Source organism: Scyliorhinus torazame, chromosome 6 (assembly GCF_047496885.1).
Source record: "Scyliorhinus torazame isolate Kashiwa2021f chromosome 6, sScyTor2.1, whole genome shotgun sequence".
Taxonomy (NCBI): Eukaryota; Metazoa; Chordata; class Chondrichthyes; order Carcharhiniformes; family Scyliorhinidae; genus Scyliorhinus; species Scyliorhinus torazame.
Window position 1 is genome coordinate 266,611,306 of NC_092712.1, and position 26,844 is coordinate 266,638,149.

The 26,844-nt window shown below is 47.0% G+C and overlaps 1 protein-coding gene across 1 annotated transcript in view; it reads left to right on the plus strand.

The window, feature by feature from the left end:
• LOC140425415 (N-acetyllactosaminide beta-1,6-N-acetylglucosaminyl-transferase-like) overlaps positions 1-26,844 on the plus strand; it is a 70,193-nt gene that overhangs the window by 32,308 nt on the left and 11,041 nt on the right. The window contains exon 3 of the mRNA XM_072509669.1: positions 3,280-3,369. Within this exon, the coding sequence (XP_072365770.1) occupies positions 3,280-3,350 (71 nt within the window). The 3' untranslated portion in view covers positions 3,351-3,369. The remainder of the gene's footprint in view (positions 1-3,279; positions 3,370-26,844) is intronic.

Genomic DNA, 26,844 nt, shown 5'->3' on the forward strand with positions numbered 1-26,844 from the left:
AGTTCACCAGGAAACTATAAACTGCTCATCTTTGAAATAATGCCTCGGCTTCATTTAATTCAAGCTGAGGGGGAAGGGGGGTTGGTTGGGGGGTGGGGTTTAATGTCTCATCTGGACCCATGACAGTGTGGCACTCCCTATGTACAGCACTGAGTGTGAGCCTGGATTATGGGCCACCGAGCCACAGCTGACACCAGTGAAGGAAAAGTATATGGGATGGGAACATAGAAACAGGAAAAGGCCATTCAGCCCCTCGAGCCTGTCCTGCCAGATCGTGGCTGATCTGCGACCTAACTCCAAAAACCTGCCTTTGGCCCATATCCCTTAATAACTTTGCTGAACAAAAATCTATGTCAGATTTAAAATTAACACCTGGTCTAATTTCAACTGCTGTCTGTGGGAGAGAGTTCCAAACTTCTACCCCCCCTCCCCCACCTTTGAGTGAAGAAGTTCTTCCCAACATCTGTCTTGATTGGTCTGGCCCTAATTTTTAGACTATGCCCCCTAGTTTTTGAATCGTCAACCAGTGGAAATAGTTTATCTTTATCTACCCTAACTTTCCCTGTCAATATCTTAAATACTTCGAGCAGATTACCCCTTAATCTTCTAAATTCTCGCAAAATACCGGTCTAATTTGAGGAATCTCTCCTTGTAACACAACTCGTGCAATCCAGGTATCATTTTTGTAAATCTGCAAGTAATAGCATATATCCGGATGAATGGGATAGATACAAAGACCAGCAAAGGGTCATAAAGCAGCTTATTAGAGCGACTAAAAGGGATTATGAAAGGAAACTTGTAAGGTGTGACGATGTGCATAAAGCAATTCTGTATATAATATGCACTACCTCGGACCACCAGGTGGCAGTGTAAACCTTCCACATGACTGCCTGAGGAGTTGGGAGTAAGTCGTGTTGGTGGATAGCCATATTTTGCAGTAGCTCTATAATAGTCAATGTTAGTAGTTTGTTATTTAGTTATTCTAGTTATCTTTACCATGCAGTTGTTTCATAATAAATTATTTAAACTAGATGTTCTGTAGTGCATCATTCACATCGGCCAGTCTACAGAACATGACACACGGGACATCAAAATCAATAAGAAATGCAATCCAGGTATCTTTTACGTTGCACTCTCTCCAAGGCCAAAATATCCTTCCTAAGATGTGGTGCCCAGACTGCTCATGGTATTCCATTTGGGGTCTAACCAGGGTTTTGTATAGCTGCAGTGTAACCCCTGTGTCTTTATATTCCAATCCTCTAGATATAAAGGCTAGCATACCATTAGCCTTATTGATTATTTTCTGCACTTGTTCCTAGCATTTTAAGGAACCTATGCACCTGAACCCCCAAGTGATTTTGGACATCCACTGGACCCATCCTCTTTCCATTTAGAACGTACTCTGTTCTATCAATTATTTGGTCCAAAATGGATAACCTCACACTTGCTTACATTAAATTCCATCTGCCACAATTTTGCCCATTCAACTAGTCCGTCAATATCTCCTTGCAATTTATGCTATCATCTGGGCTGTCTACAATGCCACCTAACATTGTATCATCCGCAAATTTGGATATATGATTTTCTATGCCATTATCCAAGTCATTAATGGATAGTGTGAATAATTGAGGCCCCAACACCGATCCCTGTGGTACACTACTAGTCACCTCATGCTAATTAGAGTAATTACCCATTATCCCCACTCTCTGACGGCTGCCACTCAACCAATTTCCTAACCATGTCAATAATTTGCCCTCCACTCCGTTGGCTTCCACCTTAGTTAACAGTTTCTTGTGTGGGACATTATCAAATGCCTTCTGGAAGTCCATCTGAATGACATCCATAGACATTTCCTTATCCACTACCTTTAGTCACCTCTTCAAAGATTTTAATAAGATTAGTTAGGCATGACCTTTCCTTCACTAATCCATGTTGGGCTCTCCCTGTTTGACCAAATTTTTCATGGTGTTCAGTTACCCCATCCCTAATAATAGACTCCATCAATTTCCCACCACTGATGTTAGACTAACTGGTCTGTAATTCCCTGGTTTCCCCCTTTCACTCTTCTTAAAAGGTGGAGTGATATGTTCAATTTTCCAATCCAGAGGGACTACACCTGAATCTAGGGAATTCTGGAAGATTAGTTTGGGCATCTACAATATGCTCCCCTACTTCTTTTAACACCCTTGGATGGAAACCGTTAGACCTAGGGATTTGTCACTCTTTAGTTCCATTAATTTCCTAATTACTGATGCTGTACTTACATTAATTGTATTCAGTCCCTGTTCTCTATTAGTTATCCTCCTTTTCTATTGTAAATACGGAGGCAAAATAATTGTTCAACATTGAATCATAGAAGCCCTATGGTGCAGAAGGAGGCCATTCGGCCCATCAAGTCTGCACCAGCCCTTGGAAAGAGCACCCTACCTCAGCCACTCCCCACTCTATCGCCAAAACCCAGTAACCCCACCTAACCTTTTTTTGTGTTTGGACAATAAGGGTCAATTTAGCATGGCCAATCTACTTAATACATTTTGGACTGTGGGAGGAAACCGGAGCATCCGGAGGAAACCCATGCAAACACTGGGAGAAGGTGTGAACTCCACACAGCCACCCAAGGTCGGAATTAAACCCGGGTCCCTGACGCTGTGTGGCAGCAGTGCTAACCACTGTGCCATAGTGCTGCCCATGTCTGCCATTTCCCCATTATCACTGACAATATATCCATTTTCAGCTTTTAGTGGGCCTGTATTGTTCTTCAACACCTGCTTTCCTTTTATATAGCTATTAATCTTACTGATTTTGATGTCTCTTGCAAGTTTCCTTTCATAATCCTTTTTAGTAGCTCTTATAAGCTGCGTTGTGACCCGTTGCTGGTTCTTGTACCTATTCCATTCATCTGGACCTGTGCTATGTCTTGCATTTTTGTAAGCCCTTTCTTTTAGTTTTATGCTGTCCCCAACCTCTTCAGTTGTCCATGGCTGTTTTCTTTGTGAAGTGGAGTGAAGTCGTTATCCCATCTTCGTTTCTAGCAAAAAAAAAAAAAAGAAAATTTGATCATTCAGCAAAGGTATCTTTGTATCTACCTTAAAGTTTGCTGTGGATAAAGAGGAAGCAGTGGATAGACTGATTTCCAAAAGGCATTTGATAAGGTGTCAGGCGCCTCAAAGGAAGATAAAAGATAAAAGCTCATGGCATACAGGGTAACACATTGGCATGGATAGACCAGCTGGCTAACAGGAGGCAGAGAGTCAATGGTTTTTTTTTTCTGGTTGGCAGGATGTAATGAATGCCGTGCTACAGGGACCTTAAATTATTTGGATGAAGGCACAGTTTGGTATGGTTGCTGAGTTTGCTGGTGATTCAAAGGTAGGAAAATAAGTTGTGAAGAGGACATAGGAGACTACAAAGGATATAATGAAATAGTCTGCTTTGGCAGGAAGAATAAAAAAAGTCTAATCTAAATGGTAAGATATTGCAGAGCTCTGAAATTCATAGGGATCTGGATGTCCTGGTGCATTAATCACAAAAAGGATACTATGGCAGTACAGCATGTAAGTAGTAAAGCTAATGGAATGTTATAATTTATTGTGAGGGGAATTGATTACAAGAATAGTGAGGTTATACTTCAATTGTAGAGGGCACTGGTGTGACCACACTTTGTACAATGTTGGTCTCCTTTTTAAGGGGAAATACGTAAATACGTTAAAAGCAGTTCAGATAAGGTTGCGTGACTAATACCAGGAATGATCAGGTTGTCTTAGAAGGAAAGATTGGACTGGCTAGGTTTGTATCCTTTGGAGGTTAGAAGAGCAAGAGGTGACTTGATTGAAACCTTACATTTTAAGATACTGAGGGGAATTGTCAGGGTGGATCTGGAGAGGATATTTCCTCTTGTGGGAGAATCTAGAACAAGGTTGATGTTATAAAATAAGGGGTCACGCATAGACCAAGTTGAGGAGAAATTTTTTCGCGGAGGTTTGCTTCTTTGGAACTCTCTTCCTCAAATGACAGTGAAAACAAAATCTTTAAATATTTTTAAGGCAGAGCTAGATAGATTTTTGATTAACAAGGGGGTGAAAGATTATCAAAGATAGGTGGGAGTGTAGAATTGAGCTTTCAATCTGATTAGCCATGATTCTATTGAATGGCGGAGCAGACTTGGAAGGGCCAAGTGGCATAATCCTGCTTCTAATGCAGGAGTTTTTGAAGTGTGGGTCGTGACCCATGTGTGGGTGTCAAAAGGCGGTGTTGAGGATTGCAGTGTTCTGTGCACATCAGCCTATAATGCAGTTTCCCAATGGCAGCATTCAGAAATCTTCAGGGTACACCCTGCCTTCAGTGTAAATGTTCTCTTGCACAGTGGTTCCCAAGCTTGAAAGTGTCCTCAGTCTGCTCCTGGAATGTTTTGGTGAGTGCAGGACTGGCAGCAGAGGGCGGGAAAGTGGGAACTGGAGCAGCCGTCAGCCACTCTCACTTTAATTGTGTATTTCAGGGATTTTTTTTAAACGAGCAGGATGTAATGTTAATGATGATACTGAAGAAAATTGAAGTCTTGTCTCGGCGGGGGTAAACCGGAAAACACATCTGCAAAACCTGGGATTTCACCTAATTTTAGAGAGACAATTTGACCGTGTCAGAGGTTCAGTTAGCTAAGCAGGACCAAGACGTTCTTAGATGCAGACAAAAGCTCTGCACCTTGTCCTTTCTAATGCCTCTCGGGGAGTAAGTTTAAAAGTGAGAGGCACCTTCACCTCCCTATGTGTTTCAAAAAATGATTTGTTTTCTCTGATTTTGGACACATCCTTACAGAAGTTGAAATCCCTGTTTTATAATTCTTAGAGGTGAACATTGACTGTATTAACTCAAATGAGAAGCTTCCATTGTCTTGTGCTACCTTAAGGTGAGGAAAATGGTGAATATGTGGTGGGACTCCTGTGTGAACCCAGGCGCTGCTCCTCATTAGATTTAGGTTAACCTGCCCCGTGCAATTCCAACACCTTCTGCTTGCATTTCTGATTCACATTTTGCTTTTCATCCTAGGAGTTTTGGAATGGGCTTTTTTTTTTCAAAAAGGATCACAACAAGGAATGGAAACGTTTAGTTCTGGGAGTTTGTTTTGAAATGGGAGAAGTGGTGGGAAGGGATGTGGATCCTCCTTGGAGATCCTCTTAACCTGAGAAAATTCCAACTGGTAAATGACCAGGTCCCTTTTGCAAAAGGTCATCGTGGAACTGAGCAATAGGCTAAGATACTTGGGAAGTGAGAATAACCGAGCCAGCCTGAAGTTTCTTTGGCGGTGGAGTACCAGAATACTTAGTTATTTTACATTTTTTGTTTAGCGTCACACGCAGATGTTGCTCGTTTTAGCCTTAGTTTAATTGCTCTTATTCTGTTACCTTTGCTCTTGAGTTGCCAGGTATCTTTCTGATACCACCACGTGGTTCAAGTCCGAGTAATGATTAATTATCCAACACACCGCTTAGTAAGAGTTAAATCAACGCTCATTTATTAAATACAGCAATTAATACTTATACATTAATTCTACCTCTAAGCTACGTCCTACAACTAACAGGCCAATACTTAACTTTGGAAATGGCCCACCAGGTCAGGGAAACAAATGGCCTTTCGTATGGGTTCTGAGCCTGCGGGATTCAAAGCTGGTAGAGGTTGATAGTCAGGAGTGTCTATCTGGTAGCGATCGTTGGAGTAAGACTTGCGTTTCTTTCGGCTGTTGTTGGAGAGAGTGAAGAAGGGTGCAGCCGGGAGGAGAAGGGTCGATTTGAACTTGGCCCCTGTTCTTATAGTCCCCAGGGGCTTTGTGCCTCTCTGGGTGGACCTTGTACCTGGTTCCAAGTGATTGGACTTGGTCCCAAGCACTTGGTTCGATATTCTCCAATGCTGGAGCGATTCCTTGATCGAGAGGTGGTCGTTTACCTCTCTTTGTGTCAGCTCCTGCTGGCGCTGAAACATGGCTTTGTGTTACTAATTTGTAGCATATTGTTCCCGGGATTGCTACTTTATATGCAGATGGCTGGGTTGTTGTGATGTTGATGGCTGCAGGTATCGATTCGGTCTGGCTTCCCCAGAGGCGAATACACTGTTTTACCTGCAGCTGTCTGTTTGAGTCCTGTTGGCTGATTTTCCCATCAGCCTCTTCCGTTCCGCCATTTTAAATCGGGGTTTGGCCATTCTAATCGGGAGTTAGCCATTTTACATGGATACACAGAATTTTTTATAAATTTTACCCAATTTGTTGTTTCCAATTAAAGGGCAATTTAGTGTGGCCAATCCACCTACCCTGCACATCTTTGGGTTGTGGGGGTGAAACCCACGCAAATACGAGGAGACTGCAAACTCCACACAGACAGTGACCCAGAGCTGGGATTGACCTGGGACCGCGGCGCCATGAGGCTGCAGTGCTAACCAGTGCGCCACCGTGCTGCCCTAACACGCAGATCTTTTGGCAGCACCAGGGTGAGACGCCAGCCAGAACAGGAAAACTAAATGATTTCCTTTCTGTCCCTTGCCTGGAGAAAGAAAACTTTACCTTCAGGATAGACTGGGTAAACAAATGTGGCATGGGTTCTGAAGGTCAGATGGTGTGGGCCCCAAAGATTGGCCCGTTGGCAAAAGTGGGTCCAGGGGGAAAACAGTTAGAAAACACTGCTCCAATGCGTATGCTTGTAAAAGCTTACAACCGGAGTTGTAAAGGTTTTGTTTGTTAATATCGGGATAACAATTTCAGTCTCTGGGGCATGTGATATCAGTCATTCCCTTGAGTGCAAGCTTTATTCCCTATGTGTTTGTTTCCCAGTCTTGTACCTTCTGGCATCTAGTGGTATCCGATATCTCGAAGGAAATCTGTAATTTTAAAGTGGCTCTCCTATAAACAGCTATTTGAGACCTCTGCCTGGTTTGTTACATGGTGGTATCTGATCTATTTATAAGTTACAGTCCGTGTGAATTACTAATGCAGAGATTTGCTTTATCATAAGTTAGGTATTGATGTATTAATTAGGTGTTAATTTTAAAAGGAAATCTTTTATACACTTGAGCCAAATCCCCAAACGTACCTTGCAATTTGGTCTGTGTGATCGAGGATTTTTGATCTGCGTGACCGAGGATTTTACAATTTGAAGACTTGGAAGGGGAGATCATTCTGCCCCTTGTGCCTGTGCTAGAACTATCCAGTTGATCTCACCACTTCCCTGTGGCCTTGTAATTTTTATTTCCATTCAAGTATTTCTCCAATCCCCCTTTTAAAGGTTTCTCCTGAATCTGCTTCTACCACCATTTTGCAACATTACAGTCTGTATATTGTTTCTACTCTTGTCACCTCTGGCTCTTACAATCACCTTAAACCCATGTCCTCTGGTTACCAACCCTTCTGCACCTGGGAACAGAGTGAACAAGTGAAGAGGGCACTCAGCAGACTCACACCTCCACCAAACTCTGTCAACTCAATATTATTACAATTATACAGCTCTACCTTGAGACTTTTCCCTGCCTGGCTGATGTTCTGTAATTACAAAGGTTAAAAAAAATGAAATAATTTGGGTCACTGTCTGTGCAGAGTCTGCATGTTCTCCCCGTGTATGCGTGGGTTTCCTCCGGGTGCTCCGGTTTCCTCCCACAGTCCAAAGATGTGCAGGTTAGGTGGATTGGCTATGCTAAATTGCCCTTAGTGTCCAAAAAAGGTTGGTTGGGGTTGCGGGGATGGGGTGGAGGTGTGGGCTTGGGTAGGGTGCTCTTTCCAAGGGCCGGTGCAGACTCGATGGGCCAGGTGGCCTCTTGTGCACTGTAAATTCTATGATTCTATCAAGTACTTATTTCTCACTGAGCAAGCTTCAGGCTAATCCACCTCCAACAACCTGCTTTGAAAACTCTGTCTCATAGCTGTCATAATGTGAGCAATCAACAGCATTTCAAATGAAACAACCCACAACGTTCTTTTTTTTAAAAAAAAGTCATTTTGCCCCATCTCCACATGTTAATAAACCCTGTAAAACATTCCAGGATCTGAAGTCCGATCTGCCTCTTCGCCAAAACTAATCCATTCTTTCTTGGACCTTGATTTTTTTTCAATAGTTTTATTTTCCATTTTCAAACTTCCATGTGTTCAACTCCAGCAAAAGCCTAATTTGGGTAGTGGTTGTCTTCTATGTAGCACCACAAAAGGTTCACGCATTTTACTGCACCCTGAATGACAATGTTGTTAAAGCTGTCCTCCTTGTCTCTAATTGAATAGGCATAGTATTTTTGGCACCAACCTTGATTCAATGGTAACACGTGTGTCTGAAACACAGTCATGAGTTCAAAATCTCACCTGCAGGGAATTGAACAAATAATTTGGGATGTCACTTCATTGCAGTTCAGGGAGCTTCTGTTTTTTTTGGATGAGATGTTATGCCTGCTCAGCTGTAAGTGAAGGATCCCATGCCACAATTCAAAGAGAGTGGGTGAGTTCTCCCCAGTGTACTACCGAAGTTTATCACTTAAGTAACATCACTTGGAAATAAATATCCAGTCATATATCTCATTACTACAGCGCCTTGCTGTGAGCAAATTGGATTCTATATACCCTGACATTACAACATTGATCACACTTCAAAAAATTCTCAATTTGCTGGACATTGGCTTAATCTGCAACAGTGACCACAATTAAATTGGCTTTGAAGCACTGTGGGACATCCTGATGATGTGGAAGATTCCTGCTCTTAATGTTGGATAGATCTAATATTTGACAGTTGAATAGGGCAGTATTTCCAAAATCTGCATCATATTTAGTATTTTACCAAAGAAAGCAAACCGGGTCATTGAAACATCTCCAGTTTTCTATAACTAGTCAGAAATCACAGGGGAAAGCTACATACCCTTCATTCCATTGTGTTGTAATTAGTTCATAAATATTAAGAAGAGTGACGTATTGCCTTTGTTCCCTGACACAAACTGTGTTCCCTAGCTACATACTCCATCCACCTTCTGGACACTGTCCAAAGTTGAACCAGACTGTTTGCAATCGTGACATGCTATTTGTCCCTGATCTGAGCTATTGACCCCGTGTCGTATCCAACACCAAGACTGCCTCCTCTGTAATATCAACAACCACATTTTATTTGATAGTGCTGCTGTGAAACACTGTTGGAAGTTCTCCTCCCCCCCCCCCCCCCCCCCCCGGGTTGCTGCTGCTGTCGACCGAACTCCGTCTAACGCTCCGTGAGATGGTCTAGGAACGGTTGCCACCGCCTGGAGAACCCCTGCACAGACCCTCTCAAGGCAAACTTTGTCCTTTCCAACTTAAGAAACCCAGCCATATCATTTATCCAGGCTTCCACACTGGGGGGGCTTTGCCTCCTTCCACACTAACAAGATCCTTCGCCGGGCTACCAGGGATGCAAAGGACAGAATGCCGGCCTCCTGCACTCCCGGCTCGTCTGCTACTCCAAATAGTGCTAGCCCCCAACTTGGCTTGACCTGGACTTTCACCACCTTAGATACTGTTCTCGCCACTCCCCTCCAGAACCCATCCAGTGCCGGGCATGACCAAAGCATATGGACATGGTTCGTCGGGCTTCCTGAGCACCTCCCACATCTGTCCTCCACCCCAAAGAATCTACTCAGCCTCGCCCCCGTCATATGCGCTCTGTGAACAACCTTAAATTGTATCAGGCTAAGCCTGGCACACGAGGAAGAGGAATTAACCCTACTTAGGGCATCAGCCCATAGACCCTCCTCAATCTCCTCCCCCAGCTCCTCTTCCCATTTACCCTTCAGCTCCTCTACCAGAGCCTCCCCCTCTTCTTTCATCTCCTGGTATCATCGCCGACACCTTGCCCTCTCCGACCCATACGCCCAAAATTACCCTGTCTTGAATCCCCTGTGCCGGGAGCAGCGGGAATTCCCTCACCTGCCGCCTCCAAACGCCCTCACTTGCATGTACCTGAAAGCGTTTCCCGGGGGTAGTCCAAACTTCTCCTCCAGCGCCCCTAAGCTCGCAAACGCCCCATCGATGAACAGGTCCCCCATTCTTTTAATCCCTGCCCGATGCCAGCTCTGAAACCCGCCCGTCCATCCTTCCTGGGACAAACCAATGGTTATCTCTGATCGGGGACCACACCGAGGCTCCCATCACACCCCTGTGCCGTCTCCACTGCCCCAAGACCTTTAGCGTTGCCGCCACCACCGGACTCGTGGTGTACCTTGTCGGCGAGAGCGGCAGCGGTGCCGTCACCAGCGTCCCCAGGCTCGATCCTTTGCAGGACGCCATCTCCAGTCTCTTCCATGCCGCCCCCTCTCCCTCCATAACCCACTGACGGATCATCGCCACGTTGGCTGCCCAATAGTAGCCACTCAGATTAGGCAACGCCAGCCCTCCTCTATCTCTGCTACGCTCCAGGAACCCCCTCCCTACCCTCGGGGTCTTACTCGCCCACACAAATCCCATAATGCTCCTGCTTACCCTCTTAAAGAAGGCCATGGTAATCACAATTGGGAGGCATTGGAATACAAAAGGAAACCTCGGGAGGACCACCATTTTAATCGACTGTACCCTACCCGCTAGCGAGAGTGGCAACATGTCCCACCATTTGAAGTCGTCCTCCATCTGTTCCACCAGCCGTGTCAAATTAAGTTTGTGCAGGGTCCCCCAGCTCCTAGCTACCTGAATCCCCAAGTATCGAAAGCTTCCGCCCTCCTCAGCAGTAGGTCTATCCCTCTTCCCTGATCCCCCGGATGCACCACAATGAGCTCGCTCTTTCCCACATTGAGCTTATAGCCCGAAAAGTCTCCAAACTCCTTGAGGGTCTGCATGACCTCACCCATCCCCTCCACTGGATCTGCCACATACAGCAACAGGTCATCTGCGTACAGCGATACTCGATGCTCCTCTCCCCCTTGGACCACCCCCCTCCATTTCCCCGACTCCCTTAACGCCATGGCCAGAGGTTCAATTGCCAGTGCAAACAGCAGGGGGGACAGGGAGCACCCCTGCCTCGTCCCTCGATACAGCCGGAAATACTCCGACCTCCGCCGGTTCGTGACCACTCGCCACCGGGACTTTATACAAGAGCTTAACCCTACTAATAAACCCTCCCCCGAACCCGAACCTCTTCAACACTTCCCAGAGATACTCCCATCTACCCGGTCAAAGGCCTTCTCCGCATCCATATCCGCCACTATCTCCGCCTCTCCCTTTACCGATGGCACCATAATCACATTCAGCAGCCTCCGCACATTGGTATTTAGCTGCCTGCCCTTTACAAAACCCCATCTGGTCCTCGTGAATCACCCCCGGGACACAGTCCTCAATCCTCGTAGCTAACCCTTTTGCCAGCAACTTGGCATCTACGTTGGGGAGCGAGATCGGCCTATACGACCCACATTGCAGCGGGTCCTTATCCCGCTTCAGGATCAAAGAGATCGTCGCCTCCGACATTGTCGGGGGCATGGTCTCCCCCCCCCCCCCCCCCCCCCTCCCTTGCCTCATTGAAAGTCCTTGCCAGCAACGGGGCTAAGAGGTCTGCATACTTTCTATAGAACTCCACCGGGAACCCATCCGGTCCCGGGGCCTTCCCTGCCTGCATGCTCCCCAGTCCTGTAAACAGCTCCTCTACCCCAGTTGCCGCCCCCAAACCAGCCACCTTCTGCTCCTCCACCCTCAGGAACCTCAGTTCGTCCAAGAATCGTCGCATCCCCTCTTTTCCCCCTGGGGGCTGGGACCCGTACAGCTCCTCGTAGAAGGCCTTGAATGCCTCATTCACTTTCACCGCACTCCGCACCGTAGTTCCCCTGCCATCCTTGACTCCACCTATTTCCCTCGCTGCCATCCTCTTACGGAGCTGATGTGCCAGCATCCGGCTCGCCTTGTCCCCATATTCATACATCGCCCCCTGTGCCTTCCTCCACTGTGCCTCTGCCTTCCCTGTGGTCAACAGGTCAAACTCCATCTGGAGACTTCGCCTCTCCCTGTGTAGTCCCTCATCAGGGGCCTCTGCATGTCTCCTGTCCACTCTTAAAATCTCCCCCACTAACCTCTCCCTTACCCTACCCTCTCTCTTCTCCCTATGAGCCCTGTTGGAGATTAACTCTCCCCTGACCACCGCCTTCAGCACCTCCCATACTACTCCCACCTGCACCTCCCCGTTGTCATTGGCCTCCAGATACCTTTTGATGCACCCCCGCACCCTCTCGCCCACTTCCTCGTCTGCCCCGTCCCCTGCAACCTGCCACTCACCATCACGTACCGGCCTCCGTTATCCACCACTATGTTCTTGGCCTCAAACGACACCCGCTTGCCCACCAGTATTGCCACCCCTCTATTCTTCGCATCCAGCCCCGAATGGAACACCTGTCCTACCCATCCCTTTCTTAACCTGACCTGATCTGCCACCTTCAGATGTGTCTCCTGAAGCATGACCACGTCTGCCTTCAGTCCCTTTTAAGTGCGCGAACACTCGGGTCTTCTTAATCGGCCCATTTAGGCCTCTCACATTCCACGTGATCAGCTGGAGTGGGGGTCTATCCACCCCCCCCCCCCCCCACCCCCCCCCCCCCCCCCCCCCCCCCCCAACCCCTTGCCGACTAGCCATCTCCTATTTTAGGCCAGTCCCGTGCCCGCGTCTCCCGCACCCTCCGGTCCCTCAGATGGGGAACCCCCGCCCCGACCACCACTTCCATTTTCAGTTTCCCCCTCGGCCATTGCAACAGCAACCCAATTGTCCCCCCCCCCCTCCCCGTTAGATCCAAATCTAGCTCTTTTGCTCCCCCCATAATACTTCCGTAAGTCAGCTGACTCCTGCTGACACCGCCCCCCCCCCCCGCCTACCCATTGACCCCCCCCCCCCCCCCCCCCCCCGTGTGGAAATCCCTCCTCATCCTTGCGCTCCTCCCCCACCCCACCCCCGAAGCGTGGGAAAAAGCCCGCGCTGTCCCAAGCCAGCCCCACCCCCTGTGGCGCAGCTCCTGTTGCGGCCTTATCCTAATTCCCCCATCCCCGAGTCTCACCTCCCTCCAGTACCGACGCCCACATTCCCCACTGTCCCCCCCATCAAAAACTCTTCCCCCATCCCCATTCATCGTCCCATCCGTGAAACATTCTTTACCCATATTTACAGCCCTGTATACAATCAACATCTCCCCCACTACCACAGCCCCTCAGTTCGAGTCCAATTTTTCCGTTTGGATAAAGGTCCAAGCCTCTTCTGGCGTTTCGAAATAGTGGTGTCGGTCCTGATATGTGACCCACAGTCGCGCTGGCTGCAGCATTCCGAATCTCACCCTTTTTTTTAAATGCAGCACCGCCTTGGCCCGGTTGAAGCCAGCTCTCCTCTTTGCCACCTCCGCGCTCCAGTCCTGATAGACTCGGATCACCTCATTCTCCCATCTACTGCTCCGCTCTTTCTTGGCCCATCTCGGGACACTCTCTCTGTCCGCGAAACGATGGAACCTCGCCACTATCGCCCTTGGCGGCTCACCAGCTTTGGGTCTCCTCGCCAGGACCCGGTGAGCCCCTTCTAGCTCCAGGGGGCTCAGAGAGGCCTCCGCACCCATCAGCGAATGGAGCATCGTGCTCACGCCCCAGAATCAGCCCCCTCCACTCCTTCGGGGAGACCTAGAATCCGGAGGTTCTTCCTCCGCGACCTGTTTTCCAGGACTTTGAAACTCTCGGCCCACCGCTTGTGCAGCGCCTCGTGCGCCTCCATCTTCACCGCCAGGCCCAAGATCTCGTCCTCGTTCTCATTGGTTTTTTCCTTCCCCTCTCGGAGCTCTACTGCCTGGGCCTTCTGGATCGCCTTCAGCCCCTCGATCGCCAACAGCATTGGCGCCAGCACATCATTTTTAAGTTCCTCCACGCAGCGCCTGAGAAACTCCTGCTGGTCCGGCCCCCATGCTGCTCGATCTCTGCCCTCCGCCATCTTGTTTTCTTCCCCTTATTTCTGCCGCTGCTCCAAAGCTGCTTTTTTTGTCCCTCCACTTCTAGTCCCCTCCATACACGATGGAAGGGGGACCTTACTTCACCTTCCCACACAGGATTTGATCAAAAAAGTTCCGTTGGGGCTCCTCCGGAGAGCCCAAAAGTCCGTTCTAGCGGGAGCTGCCGAAATGTGCGGCGTAGCTCCACATCACCGCAACCGGAAATCTCACACTGTAGGAAGTTAAAGGCACGATATAAATGCAACTTATTTTTTGTGTAGCTGAATGTTACAAATACAGATACATGTCATTTAGCCAACAGATCCATCTTTATGCTCTGCACGAGTCTCTTGCCATCTTTATCACCTATATCCATAAACATATCATTCTATTCCATTCTCTCTCGTGGATATTTAACTTCACCCTATAGCAGTCAGTACTTTTGCTTCAACTACCCCTTGGGGCAGTGTGTTCCACATTCTAACCACTTTCTGAGTAAGGATGTTTCTTCTGAATTCCTTGATGGATTTGTGATGATCTTATAATTATGGCCCCCAAGTCTGGTTTCACTTGCAAATGGAAATATCGTCTCCATGTCTACCTGATTTTTGTCAAACCACCTTCAAATTTCAACATATTCAATGATCCAGCCTCCACTGCTTTCTGGGGAAGAGAATTCCAAAGACTATAGATCCCCCTGAGAGAGAAAATGTCTCTTCATCTCAGTCTTAAATGGGAAACCTCTTATTTTGAATCTGTGCCCCTAATTCCCAAGAGGGGAACCATCCCCTCAGCATCTACCATAAGACATAGGAGCAGAATTAGGCCACTCGGCCCATCGAGTCTGCTCCGCCATTCAATCATGGCTGATATTTTTTTCATTCCTATTCTCTTGCCTTCTCCCCATAACCCCTGATCTCCTTATTAATCAAGAACCTATCTCTCTCTCTCTCTCTCTCTCTTAAAGACACTCAGTGATTTGGCCTCCACAGCCTTCTGCTGCAAAGAGTTCCACAGATTCACCATCCTCTTGTGAAGAAATTCATCCTCATCTCCGTTTTAAAGGATCGTCTTTTTAGTCTGAGATTGTGCCCTCTGGTTCTAGTTTTTCCTACAAGTGGAAACATCTTTTCCACATTCATGCTATCCAGGCCTTGCAGTATCCTGTAAATTTCAATAAGATTCCCCCCTCATCCTTCTAAACTCCAACGAGTACAGACCCAGAGACCTCAAACATTCCTCATACTACAAACTCTTCATTCCAGGGATCATTTTTGTGAACCTCCTCTGGACCATTTCCAAGGCCAGCACATCCTCCCTTAGATATGGGGCTCAAAACTGCTCACAATACTCCAAATGGGGTCTGACCAGAGCCTTATACAACCTCAGAAGTACATCCCTGGTTTTGTATTCTAGCTCTCTCAACATAAATGCTAACATTGCATTTGCCTTCCTAACTGCCGACAGAACCTGCACATTTAACCTTAAGAGAATCCTGAACAAGGACACCCAAGTCCCTTTGTGCTTCTGTTTTCCTAAGCATTTCCCCATTTAGAAAATAGTCTATGCCTCCATTCCTCCTTCCAAAGTGCATAACCTCTCACTTTTCCACATTGTATTCCATCTGCCACTTTGCCTACTCCTAACCTGTCCAAGTCCTTCTGCAGCCCTCCTGCTGCCTCAATATTACCTGTCCCTCAGAATTGTGTATGCTTCAATAAAATCAACTTTCATTCTTCCAAACTCCAATGAGTATAGGTCCAATCTGCTTTACCATTCCTCAGAGACAAACCCTTCATCCAAGGAATCAGCCTGGTGAACCTTCTTTGAACTACTTCCAATCTTCCAATGCAAGTATATGTCTCCTTCAGTAAGGAGACCAAAGCCCTACATAGTACTCTAGATAGTGGTCTCACCAAATCCCTATAGCTGCAGCAAGACTTCCCTACTTTTTATTCCATCCCTTTGCAATAAAGACCAGCGTTCCATGGCTTTCTAATTACTTGCTGTACCTGTATGCTAACATTTAATAATAATAATAATAATCACTTATTGTCACAAGTAGGCTTCATTTGGCAGATCTTGTGCAAGGAAACCCAGATCCGTTTGTACTATAGCATTCTGCAGTCTCATTCTTCCTGCCAAAATGGACAAACTCACATTTTCCTATATTATATTCCATTTGCCATTTTTCTGCCCACTCCATTAACTTATCTATAACCATTTGCGCTCATCATATTGTCATGTGCAAGTACTTTTAAGAAATGGGTGTTTATCGAATAGCTGTAGTGGGTGTACCTTTAAGAAATGGGTGTTAGTCAGATAGCTGCAGTGATATCAAAGTGGGTGGAGCTGGGCTGTCTGTCTTTCACTTTCGTTTTTGAGCAGGCAGCTACAGTGTGTTTTAGTTTCGTTTTGTGAGCTGGATAGCTGCAGGCAAAACAAACAACTGTATAAGGATCTCTCTCTGCAATCTAAAGACTATCTCCAGATCATTTGAGGATTTCAACATGATAACTGCTCTCAGTAGTGAATTTAAACCTGATCTCTGTGTTAATAAGGATCTTTTGTCTTATGGATGTTGTAAGGAAATATTAAGGGTTACTTAGAATATTGTATCTGTGGGGATGATTGGTATTGTTAGTTGTTAAGATGTTTATCCATAGATTGCAAAACATTGAACCCCAGCCCTGATATTGCATTCCACTAATTACAGATTGCCATCCTGTAAATGACCCACTTATCCTGATTCTTTTCGGTTGGTTAGCTGACCCTCTCCTTATGCTAATATATCACCCTCAGCCGATTAGCACTTATCTTGCTTCAAAACCTTTTATGTGGCACTTCATTGAATGCTGTTTGGAAATCCAAATACATTATATCCCCTTTATCCACCCTGCCTGTTAATGTCTTCCAAGAGTTCAAATAAATTTGTCGAACATAATGTCCCTTTCACAAAACCATGCTGACCCTTCCCTTGTATTAGGATTTTTAAAATGTCCTACTCCTGGATTTCCTTAATAATGGATTCCAGAATTTTCCAAATGGCAGCTGTTAGACTAACTGGCCTATAATTTCCGTTTCCTATCTCTCTCCTTTCTTAAATAAAAGTGCTGTGATGTTGGTTTTCCAGTTGGCTGGAACCTTTCCAAAATCTGGGAATTTTGAAAGATCACAACCAAAGCATCCACTATTTCTGTAGCCACTTCTTTTAAGACCCTAGGATGCAAGCCATCAGGTCCAGGGAACTTGTTTGTCTTTGGCCCATTAGTTTTCATAGTATCTTTTCACCAGTGATAGTGATTGCTCGATGTTCCTCCCTCCCCTTTTGCCACTTGGATTTTCTCCTATTCTTTTTGTGTCTTTGACTGTAAATTCAGATATAAAATACTTGTTCAAAGCCTCTCCTTGTTTCCCATTATTACTGATTTGTGTCTCTGCTTGGCTTCCCACTGGTACAGGGTGGCATCACGCACATAACAATCAGAGTTTTTGATCAGTCGCATGCGATATTGCCTAATGCAGCTGGTATGCAACCACAAGAAGATATTTGCCAGATTTCCTGTAAGCTGTCACAATGCTTTCAGACTGAAGCAGCCCAGCATCCCCAACCATTTTGTTCCAGGAGAATAAATAGGACTGGCTTGCACGAAACCAGGAATGCTAACTTCAAACATGGTTCATGACACATTTGAGGAATCCCATCAATGACGTGTGCTATACAAGAACCACATGACTACCACTGGCATCATCACACAAGTCATTGGAATGTTGATGAGCTACAGGCACATAAATCCAGAGGTGCCCTTCAGTCCAGAATGATGGTGGTATGTGCATCCTGGGTGATATTTAAAGTGGAGATTATGATAGATGGACGAAGACAAAGGGGTTCTTCAGGCATCTTTTGATGAGGAGGAATAGGAAGTCAGCCACGCCATCAGCTATCTACGTTGCTGCCACAAATACTCTTGGGTAGCTATGTTTCAGTTAATTATTGTAACTAAAAAAAAAAATACCACACCAACTAGCCCACTTCCCCCAATGACCCTGTGCATCTCCTGTGACACTATGCTCTACCCATGATGGCTCCTGAAGATAAAAATAGCTATGATTGCCATGGCAAGATAACTATCTAAAATGATTGCGATACTTGGTCTTTCATTGATTAAATAAAGTTGGCATGCATATCAGATGTTTTAAGTCTGTCACCAGCTATCTGTGAAATCCCTGTCTCTCCGTCATCAACTGAGAAGGACACAGATGTGCCTCTTCTCTCCAGGGCCGCCTCTTCTGCATCAGTGAGCTGAAGTATTTGTGTGGGCCACCTGCAGTCATCTCTCCCCTCTCGTGTTTTTCACTCTCTTCTCCTACCAGAGGTAAAGATAAACAGACCTGTAAGTGACTGAAGGCCCGTGTATTCACCCACTGGATGCGATGCAAGTGACTGAGATGAATGTATCTCAGACTTCAGGGTGGGGGTACATTCCAGCAGTGGATAGACATGTAAGAAATTACACAGAAGCGAAAGATGGAGGTTGCCAAACGTGCCTGGGTGTGAGGATTGATGTAATGGCCTATGTTTGGCAAGAGAGGGAGAATGGGGTTTATATCACATGATCTAGGAGAATTAGCAAAATATTAACATTTCTTGAACTGGTTAGGGCATTGTGCCCAAAAGCAGGGCACAATGCCCCTGTTGCTCACCTCAGCCACTTCTAGCCGCACCTTCTTGATGACAGCAGCCTATGTCACCTTCAGATTGCCGGAGAAAATGTTTCCCTTCTCTTCCTGACTGCACCCAGATAATTCCAGTGAGCCATTATTAAATCTGGTTGGTACCCATAATCTACCGTCCATTTTACTCTAGATTTAAAATGTTGATGCAAAGTAAACAACCTTCAGATGTGTGTTTTGACTCTGTTTGCAAAGCAGCTCTCAAACTCAGCTTTCTCCTACAATTGTGACATCTAGCTCTACACATGCATACCTTCGAATAGTGAAGGAATTCCTATGAGACACCTTGCTATTGCTGCTTCTCCTTAGTTTATATATTTTTTAGAACAAATTGCCAAGAATGAATTGATGGCAGAATGAAAACTCGTTAAGGTAATTCCAGGTTACACTAAGTCAATGTTGCTTGGTGTAGAACCAGTATAGACATGACATCAAACCAGGTGCCCTAGGAAAGTTCCTCCTACCCTGATAAATATTCTAAACTAGAGTTACCAGCTCTGGTTAGCTTTATTCCTGGAAGGTTCAACACTTAACTTCCTGCCTCCAGTTGCCCAGCCTTTTATTTTGAAAACTAATCCTCAATACTTTTTATAATTATTACTAACTGTTATCAAACATTTCCAAAGAAAACACTTTTTAAAATTTTCCTTTTAAAACCTTTTTTCTTAAAGTTGCTCATAGCAATGTGTCATGATATTCAAACACACACATCATGATAGACACACCAACAGACAAATCAGAACACACAACACCACAACCAATCACAGACAAAGACAGGAAACATCTAAAAGCACAAACACGACACCTGGTGGACAGTATTAGCTGGAGACGAGGACAAGGACAGACCTGCTACACGACGCACTCAGGGAGACAGCACGTGCAGAGTATCCAGAACAAACTGTATATAAGAGTTAAAATAAAATAGAGTTGTACCACATACAACTGTGTTGGCTCATCTGTGCACCAGAGCACCCAACACCACATGGTACAGGAGTGGATCGATACCTGCCGGCATACCTCAGTGTACACAGACAACCAGCAGTTCCCAGGCAAAATGTTACAGCTCCCGGTTCCGCAGCCGCTCCAGTGTCACGGCGATCTCCGCGAAAACTGGCGGCGATTCCGGCAAGTGTTCGAATTGTTCCTGGTGGCAGCTGAACTCCAAGACCTGGATGATAGCGAAAAAATTGAATTTCTCCTCACCATCGCCGGTGCAAGGGCAAGAGAAATATTCACAAGGTTCAGGTTCTTCAGGAGGCAGCAAAGGTACGATTACCAGGCAGTCCTGGACAAATTCTCCAAGTACTGTGAAGAAAACGCAATCCAATCGGCAAGTAAAGGTAAGAAAAGCGGCAGTACTCACCTCGTGGCCGGGATCCCGGAGCCCGAATTCCCAGAGGCCAAAATCCCGGGCCTGAGAGAGGGCTGGGTCGAGGTCGGCGGCCATCTTGCTAAAGGTATCACGCTAGCACAGTTGCGCGAGCAGTGCGCAGAACCGGAAGTTTCGTTTCCGCGAGATGCTGCGCATGCGCAGTCAAGAAAACGGCCATCGGTAAAGGAACAGTGATCTGAGCATGCGCAGTCGCTTCCTACGTGCTACATACCAAGCGTCAGGATGTCGGAGGCCCCAGACCGCACCAATTTAAAGGGGAAACGTCCCAAATCCAATTTAAAAGGGAAACGTCCCAAATCAAAAAAACAAAAATCTGTTAAAGCTGTAAAACAACCTTCCCTCACCTGGAATGACAGCACATTGCCGCAAATTGACCCAGGAGATGAATTTGACCTCCGAAGAACCCTCCGACAAGCAGTTACCTACGCACAAGCCGATGATTCCGACCTCGAATACTTTGATGACGATCGTTACAGTGTTTCGGGACCTCGCGTGCCCAATGATAGCTCAGTGGTCCTAGACGACTATGACTCGGACGAACCTTTCGTGTTGCACATTGGCGGCCCCCACATTGAATCCGACACAGATGCGGATTCATTTTTCGGATTTGAGGATCTTCAATCCAGCAGATATGACGTCCCAACTTATCAGTACCGGATGATGCTGCAGCCTGACATTAACAGACAGGGAGCGGTGCAAGCACACGGAGAGCGCCCTGCTGCCACACACAGCGTGGTCCACGTCCCGCTCAGCGTTCCCGACTCTATGAAAGAAGACATGCAAGACTCCAGAGCACAGTCCTCGCATGAACAAGAAGTGACTCCAGAGTCACAAGCCTCCACAGAGAGCTCGTGGACAGACTCCACAATTGCAGAAACGCAAGACTCCAGAGCGCAATCCTTGCACGAACAAGAAGTGACTCCAGTGTCACAAGCCTCCACAGAGAGCTCGTGGACAGACTCCACAATTGCAGAAACGCAAGACTCCAGAGCGCAGTCCTTGCACGAACAAGAAGTGACTCCAGTGTCACAAGCCTCCACAGAGAGCTCGTGGACAGCCTCCACGATAGAAGCAACGCAAGACTCCAATGTGCGGTCCTTGCAGGAACAAGACCATGAGGGTCTAGCAACCTCTCCTGACCAACCAGCGGCAGACGATGCAAGTCTGCCATGCTCACGTGAACAGCAAGAAGGCTATAACAGCCTACCATGCTCCACTACACAGCAGCATGACCATGACGGTCTCTCATGCTACAATGAAGGGCACAGCGCTGATGACTGTTCAAGCCCAACTGAAGACAAGCCAAAGGAACCGCCTCTTCCAAGCCCGAAGAAAAAAGGTTTATGCGCTGACCTTCAGGATCATTATAGCCGAACAGAGATTAATAATGCTGCACGGCCACAGAAGGATGCTGAGGATTTGCTAAAGAAATTACTTGAATGTTTAACTTGCAAGGAGCAGACTGAGAATTGCCAGTGTTTTAGTACGGATCGAAAAAATGGACAAGACATTGATCCTCAGTTAATGTAAATAACACAACCTGAATCATACCTACAGCAGGGACAAATGTCTCCCTTCAACACAACACCGCAAAGTCCCAACTTCGGAGACCAGCAGTTAGTCAGTAATGACTCTTCAAACCTTGAGCAGAACATTGGAGCAAGAATCCTGAGGACACCGACATCGAGTAGCCAGATAACGAATTTAAAACCCGCAGCAGTTTCAAGTGAACCAAGTGTGCTTTCCACTAATGGTGAAGATGCAGATAAGGTCGACCCGATTATCCATTGTACCACACCAACCCCAGAGATTAAGCAGTTATGTCTGGGGAGTATAATGTGGGCAATTGAGAACAGTAAAAGAGAGACTGTGACCATGCCAGTCGCAGCAAAATCAGACCCAGAGACCATGAAGGCATGTACATTAGACAAAGATACATATGAGGTACCTGAGAAGAAAAGTGAAACGGAATGTTCTTTGGAAAATAGTACAATGTCGATAGAAACATTGGATCCTATATTCAAGACCATACATGTGGGAGAATTTGGGGGTAATAAACAAGGTTCTGCAATGTCTGGGGGAAGATTTAAAATTCCAAAGAAGAAAAGCCCAAATGAAGGACAACGGCAAGACAATGACAGTCCACCGACATGGTGTGCACCACCAGATGAAAACTCTGACAATTCACCCAACCCTAGTGAACAGCAAGCTGCTAATGAGGATCTATCCACGGGATGTGAGACGAGTGACGACAGCATCGCACTTCCCATGCAAAAGGTGCAAGGTGACAGACCTCGCCTAGTGCGTACCGAGGCACTCGACGATCACGGTGGGACCACTGACGACTGCGGTGGCGGCGCACCGCTTCCACCCTCGATGGCTCGAGCCTCTCCACTGGTCGGTGCATTCCTGCATGTTCCGACTCCAGAAGTGCAGCTTCAGGGAATCTCGGCTGCCTCCAGTGAACCTGTTGGGACTCCGGACGGGGAGCATCGACGGAAGGCAGACCGGACTCCAGATGGGGAGCAGCCAAGCGCCGACTCTGATTCGCGCACGCCAGACCTTGCTCCGGACGGGCGGTGTCGCGGCCTCGGTGATGGCACGCTCAGGGTGACGGCGGATGCCACGGCGACAGGGAATGGATCGCGTGGCAGTCCCACTGGGTCGGCAGTGGCGACCAGCACCGGTGGTCCAAGACGGACACACCAATTCGCGCCATCGCCAGACGTTGATGCGAGCAACAATTCTCTCTCCAAGGCGACATGCTTCGACGTTTCTCTGCGGAGTCGCCCTTCCGGCACAGCAGGTGGCCGGAACCAGCGTGCACGGTCGGTGCCAACTTCCACATCTGGCACAGTCATTGCCTTGCATGACATTAGTGATGGTGCCTCTTCAATGGCAACGACCCATCGGCTACAAGATGCCGTCCACCACAAGCACAAAAAGAAAAAAGACTCCACCTTGTTCCTGGCATGCAGGGTGGATGGATTGGTGCGTAGGCGCAATCAGCGAGCTTTGCGCCGCCTTCCACGCTCGCAACTGAACCGTACGCACACGCCGGATCCTCCACTGGTTCCCAAGGATGACTTCGTGGAGATGCCACGGATCATGCCCCTTCTATCGCCACCCGTGACCAGGCCACAGCAGCTAAAATCCTCCCCATACAGAAGCTAAGGCTGTTTCTGGGACCTTGCCACCTGTCAAATCCAGGGCAAACTTTATTGAAGCAGACAAGTATTTTCTCCCTTTTGAGTTGGCATGCCAGTCGAAAAGTCCCCGCATAGTCAGCACATCATCTGACTGTTTACAGAAATTAATTGATAGAATTATAGAGACAATATGTGGTTGTTCTCAAGGACCACAAACCGACGAAGGTGTTCAGTTGCAGATAATTAAGGCCTTACTAACTACAGTAACATCTCAGCACATAGTTCCTTCGTGTATTTCTGTGTTACAGGCTGTTAGAATGCGCTACAATATTCACCTGGCCAGCAAAAAAACTTAGTAAACCAAACCACAGTCAAGGCAACACTAACAAAGATGTTGAATGTTATATTTGCACGAATGAAAAACCAAGCACTGCACGAAGTACAACAAATGGAAAAGTAGAGACTTCGGCAACAGCATCACCTCCAACAGTCCAATGTGAACCAGTGTGAACCCAAATCTCCACAGCTGAACCGGCTTGCGGACCAGCCTATTCTTGAGGCGGTCACCCATTAGACTGGACTTATAACGCTGTTCATACGTTCAAAAAGTCAAACACTTCTGTATCATAACCTGTTGTTGTTTATCGTTCCAGATATCGTCTGACCGGACCACTGTTCAAGTTTTTTTTTTCTCGCATTCATGTTTTGTTATGGTACAACCTTGTTAGTGTGACGCACCCGACATCGCCCCATGTAGATAGTTACGTCATATACACACGCTGTACACAACACACACACACACTCTTAGATGCACTCACGACACGATTATATTTATAACCACGTAGGCACATATCTTTGTAAAAAGGGGGGATGTCATGATATTCAAACACACACATCATGATAGACACACCAACAGACAAATCAGAACACACAACACCACAACCAATCACAGACAAAGACAGGAAACATATAAAAGCACAAACACGACACCTGGTGGACAGTATTAGCTGGAGACGAGGACAAGGACAGACCTGCTACACGATGCACTCGGAGACAGCATGTGCAGAGTATCCAGAACGAACTGTATATAAGAGTTAAAATAAAATAAGAGTTGTACCACATACAACTGTGTTGGTTCATCTGTGCACCAGAGCACCCAACACCACACAATGTACAAGTGAATAATCTTGTGTTCTTAGCAGCACCAGAGCAAGAGTGGAGGGATGGTAACCCTACCTTGAGCCCATACCTTTATGAAGTTTTATTTGAGACTGTTAGGCCTAATATGTTGCATTCTGTATTATCAGAAGTTGACTTTTTTATTTCTGATGGCCCAAACATTCCTGTAACTGGTCAACTAAAAGTGCTTCTGCTCATGCAGGATGCTCACTGGCAACCCTCATGTAGTCCCTGGCTCGGCAACCGCATGTCCACAATCGATGGGACTATCCGTTTCAGCAGCCCAAACCCGTCTGGACGGCAGCTAGTTCCTGGGGTCGGCCCGCCCTCCGACTGTCCGTCCCCTCAAGTGTTCCTCCCACCACCTGATGTACAGGGGCAGCTGCCTGGTGCACAGCAGAGGGTGTCCCAGGAACCTCTTCACTAAAGTGCCCAACCGAGGTCTGTGTCTCTGGGATGGTGGGTTATGTTGGACACCACTATGATGGGAAACCAGTGTAGTCCCCGGACTCTAGCTCTGGGGTGTCCTAGGTTTTGGGTTGAGGGCCCCCTCCAAGCTGCTGTCCTCATCGCTGGTCGGTAAATGGTGGGGCAGTGGCACGGGATGGGGAAGGGGGATACCATAAGGAAACAGAAAATGACAATGTCAGACAGTCTGACGCATGCAGCCCAGGGGCTGGGTAGCAGTGGCCAGGGCACCCGGCCATGGTGGCCAGTATGGCAGCTGGCATGTGGTGCAGGGTTTGGGTTCGGCTGCTCTCCTGGTAGGGGGGTTTCCCCAGGTGTGTGGGACAAGGATTGGTGCCAGGGGCACAGTGTTGCCTATTCATGGCACTGCAGGCAAGTCCGGACTCATTGCGCTCACCGTCTCTGCCAACTGCGCTCAGGCACGGCGAACAGCGGCGGCTGGCAGCCTCCATCTGGGTCAGGTTACAGGGTGGCCTGCCTCTCCTCCACCATGTCCAGGAGGGTCTTCAGCTGCCCCACCCACATAGCTGAGTGGCAGTCATCTGTCAATCTTCTGTCGCCTGATTAGGAGACAAAAGGTGTAAATTGTTGTTTTTCAAATCTTAACTGGTGTGTGAGTCATAACAGTCCAGCTCAGCCCTATATAAGAAAGAGCTTCAAGCACACGCAGTGAGCTTGCACACGCGCAGTGGGAGTGAGACAGCCAAAGTGAAGTCAAACCGTGGGAATTTGAAACAGAGCGGGAATTCGGTGCAGACTGGAAAGAGGTGCTTTTTCCATTGCTTCTCCTTCTGTTTTGCAACTTTTGTATCAGCAGGGAGAAAACCAGGGAGCATCCTGGGAAGGTAGGTGATATAAAAACCTACCTTGGTATCTGTGGTGAAAGTGAAGGTAAATGGTACGCGAAGATAAGAATTTAAAGTTTAGAAATTAAAGTTTAAAAACCAAATCGTTATAATAAGGAGAGATATAAAAACAAGTTTAAAAAAAAAAAAAAATAATAATAACAATAATATATAAGTTAATTTAAGGGGTAAGACATGTCAGGAGAAATCAGACCCGTGCCATGCTCCCTGTGTGTGATGTGGGAATTCAGGGACCGTTCCGGTGTCCCTGACTCCTTCACGCGCAGGAAGTGCACCCAGCTGCAGCTCGTGTTAGATCGCTTGACGGCTCTGGAGCTGCGGGTGGACTCACTTTGGAGCATCCGCGATGTCGTGGATAGCACGTTTGCTGAGTTGGTCACACTGCAGGTGAAAATTACTGAGGGAGAAAGAAAATGGGTGACCAATAGACCGAGCAAGAGTAGGAAGGCAGTGCAGGTGTCCCCTGTGGTTATCTCCCAGCAAGACAGATATGTTTATAAATACATTTAAGAGGATTTCCTTCAGACGGTGGCACAGTGGGTAGCAGAAGCCCGGGTTCAATCTGGCCTTGGTGACTGTGCGGAGTTTGTACATTCTCCTCTTGTTTGCGTGAGTTTCCTCCGGATGCTCTGGTTTCCTTCCACAGTCCAAGATGTGCAGGTTAGGTGGATTGGCCATGTTAACTTGCCCCTTACTGTTCAGGGATGTGCATGTTGTGGGGTTACAGGATAGGGCGGGGTGGACGGGGGAGTGGACATGGGTAGAGTGCTCATATGAAGGGTTGGTGCTAACTCAATGGGCCGAATGGCCCCCTTCTGCATATAGGGATTCCATGTAAAAAAAAAAAAAAAAAAATTTAAAATCAACACGTCCAATAGATGCCAGGGCAGCAAGGTTGACTATTGTCAGAATTTCCAATAATTTTCAGTTCCAGCGCTTTGCCATAATTGGATTGGATTTGTTTATTGTCTGCATTCTTTAAACATGCAATAACTTGCTGAGCTATGGCAGTCATTAATTCTGCCTTAACTTTTTTATTTTTAGTCACTCTTTATATGTTCATGTGTGCGTGCAATTTAATGGCCACGTTGCGCTGGAGCGAGAGCGCGACAAGGCTGTGAGATCGCGAGGAAAGGCCAAA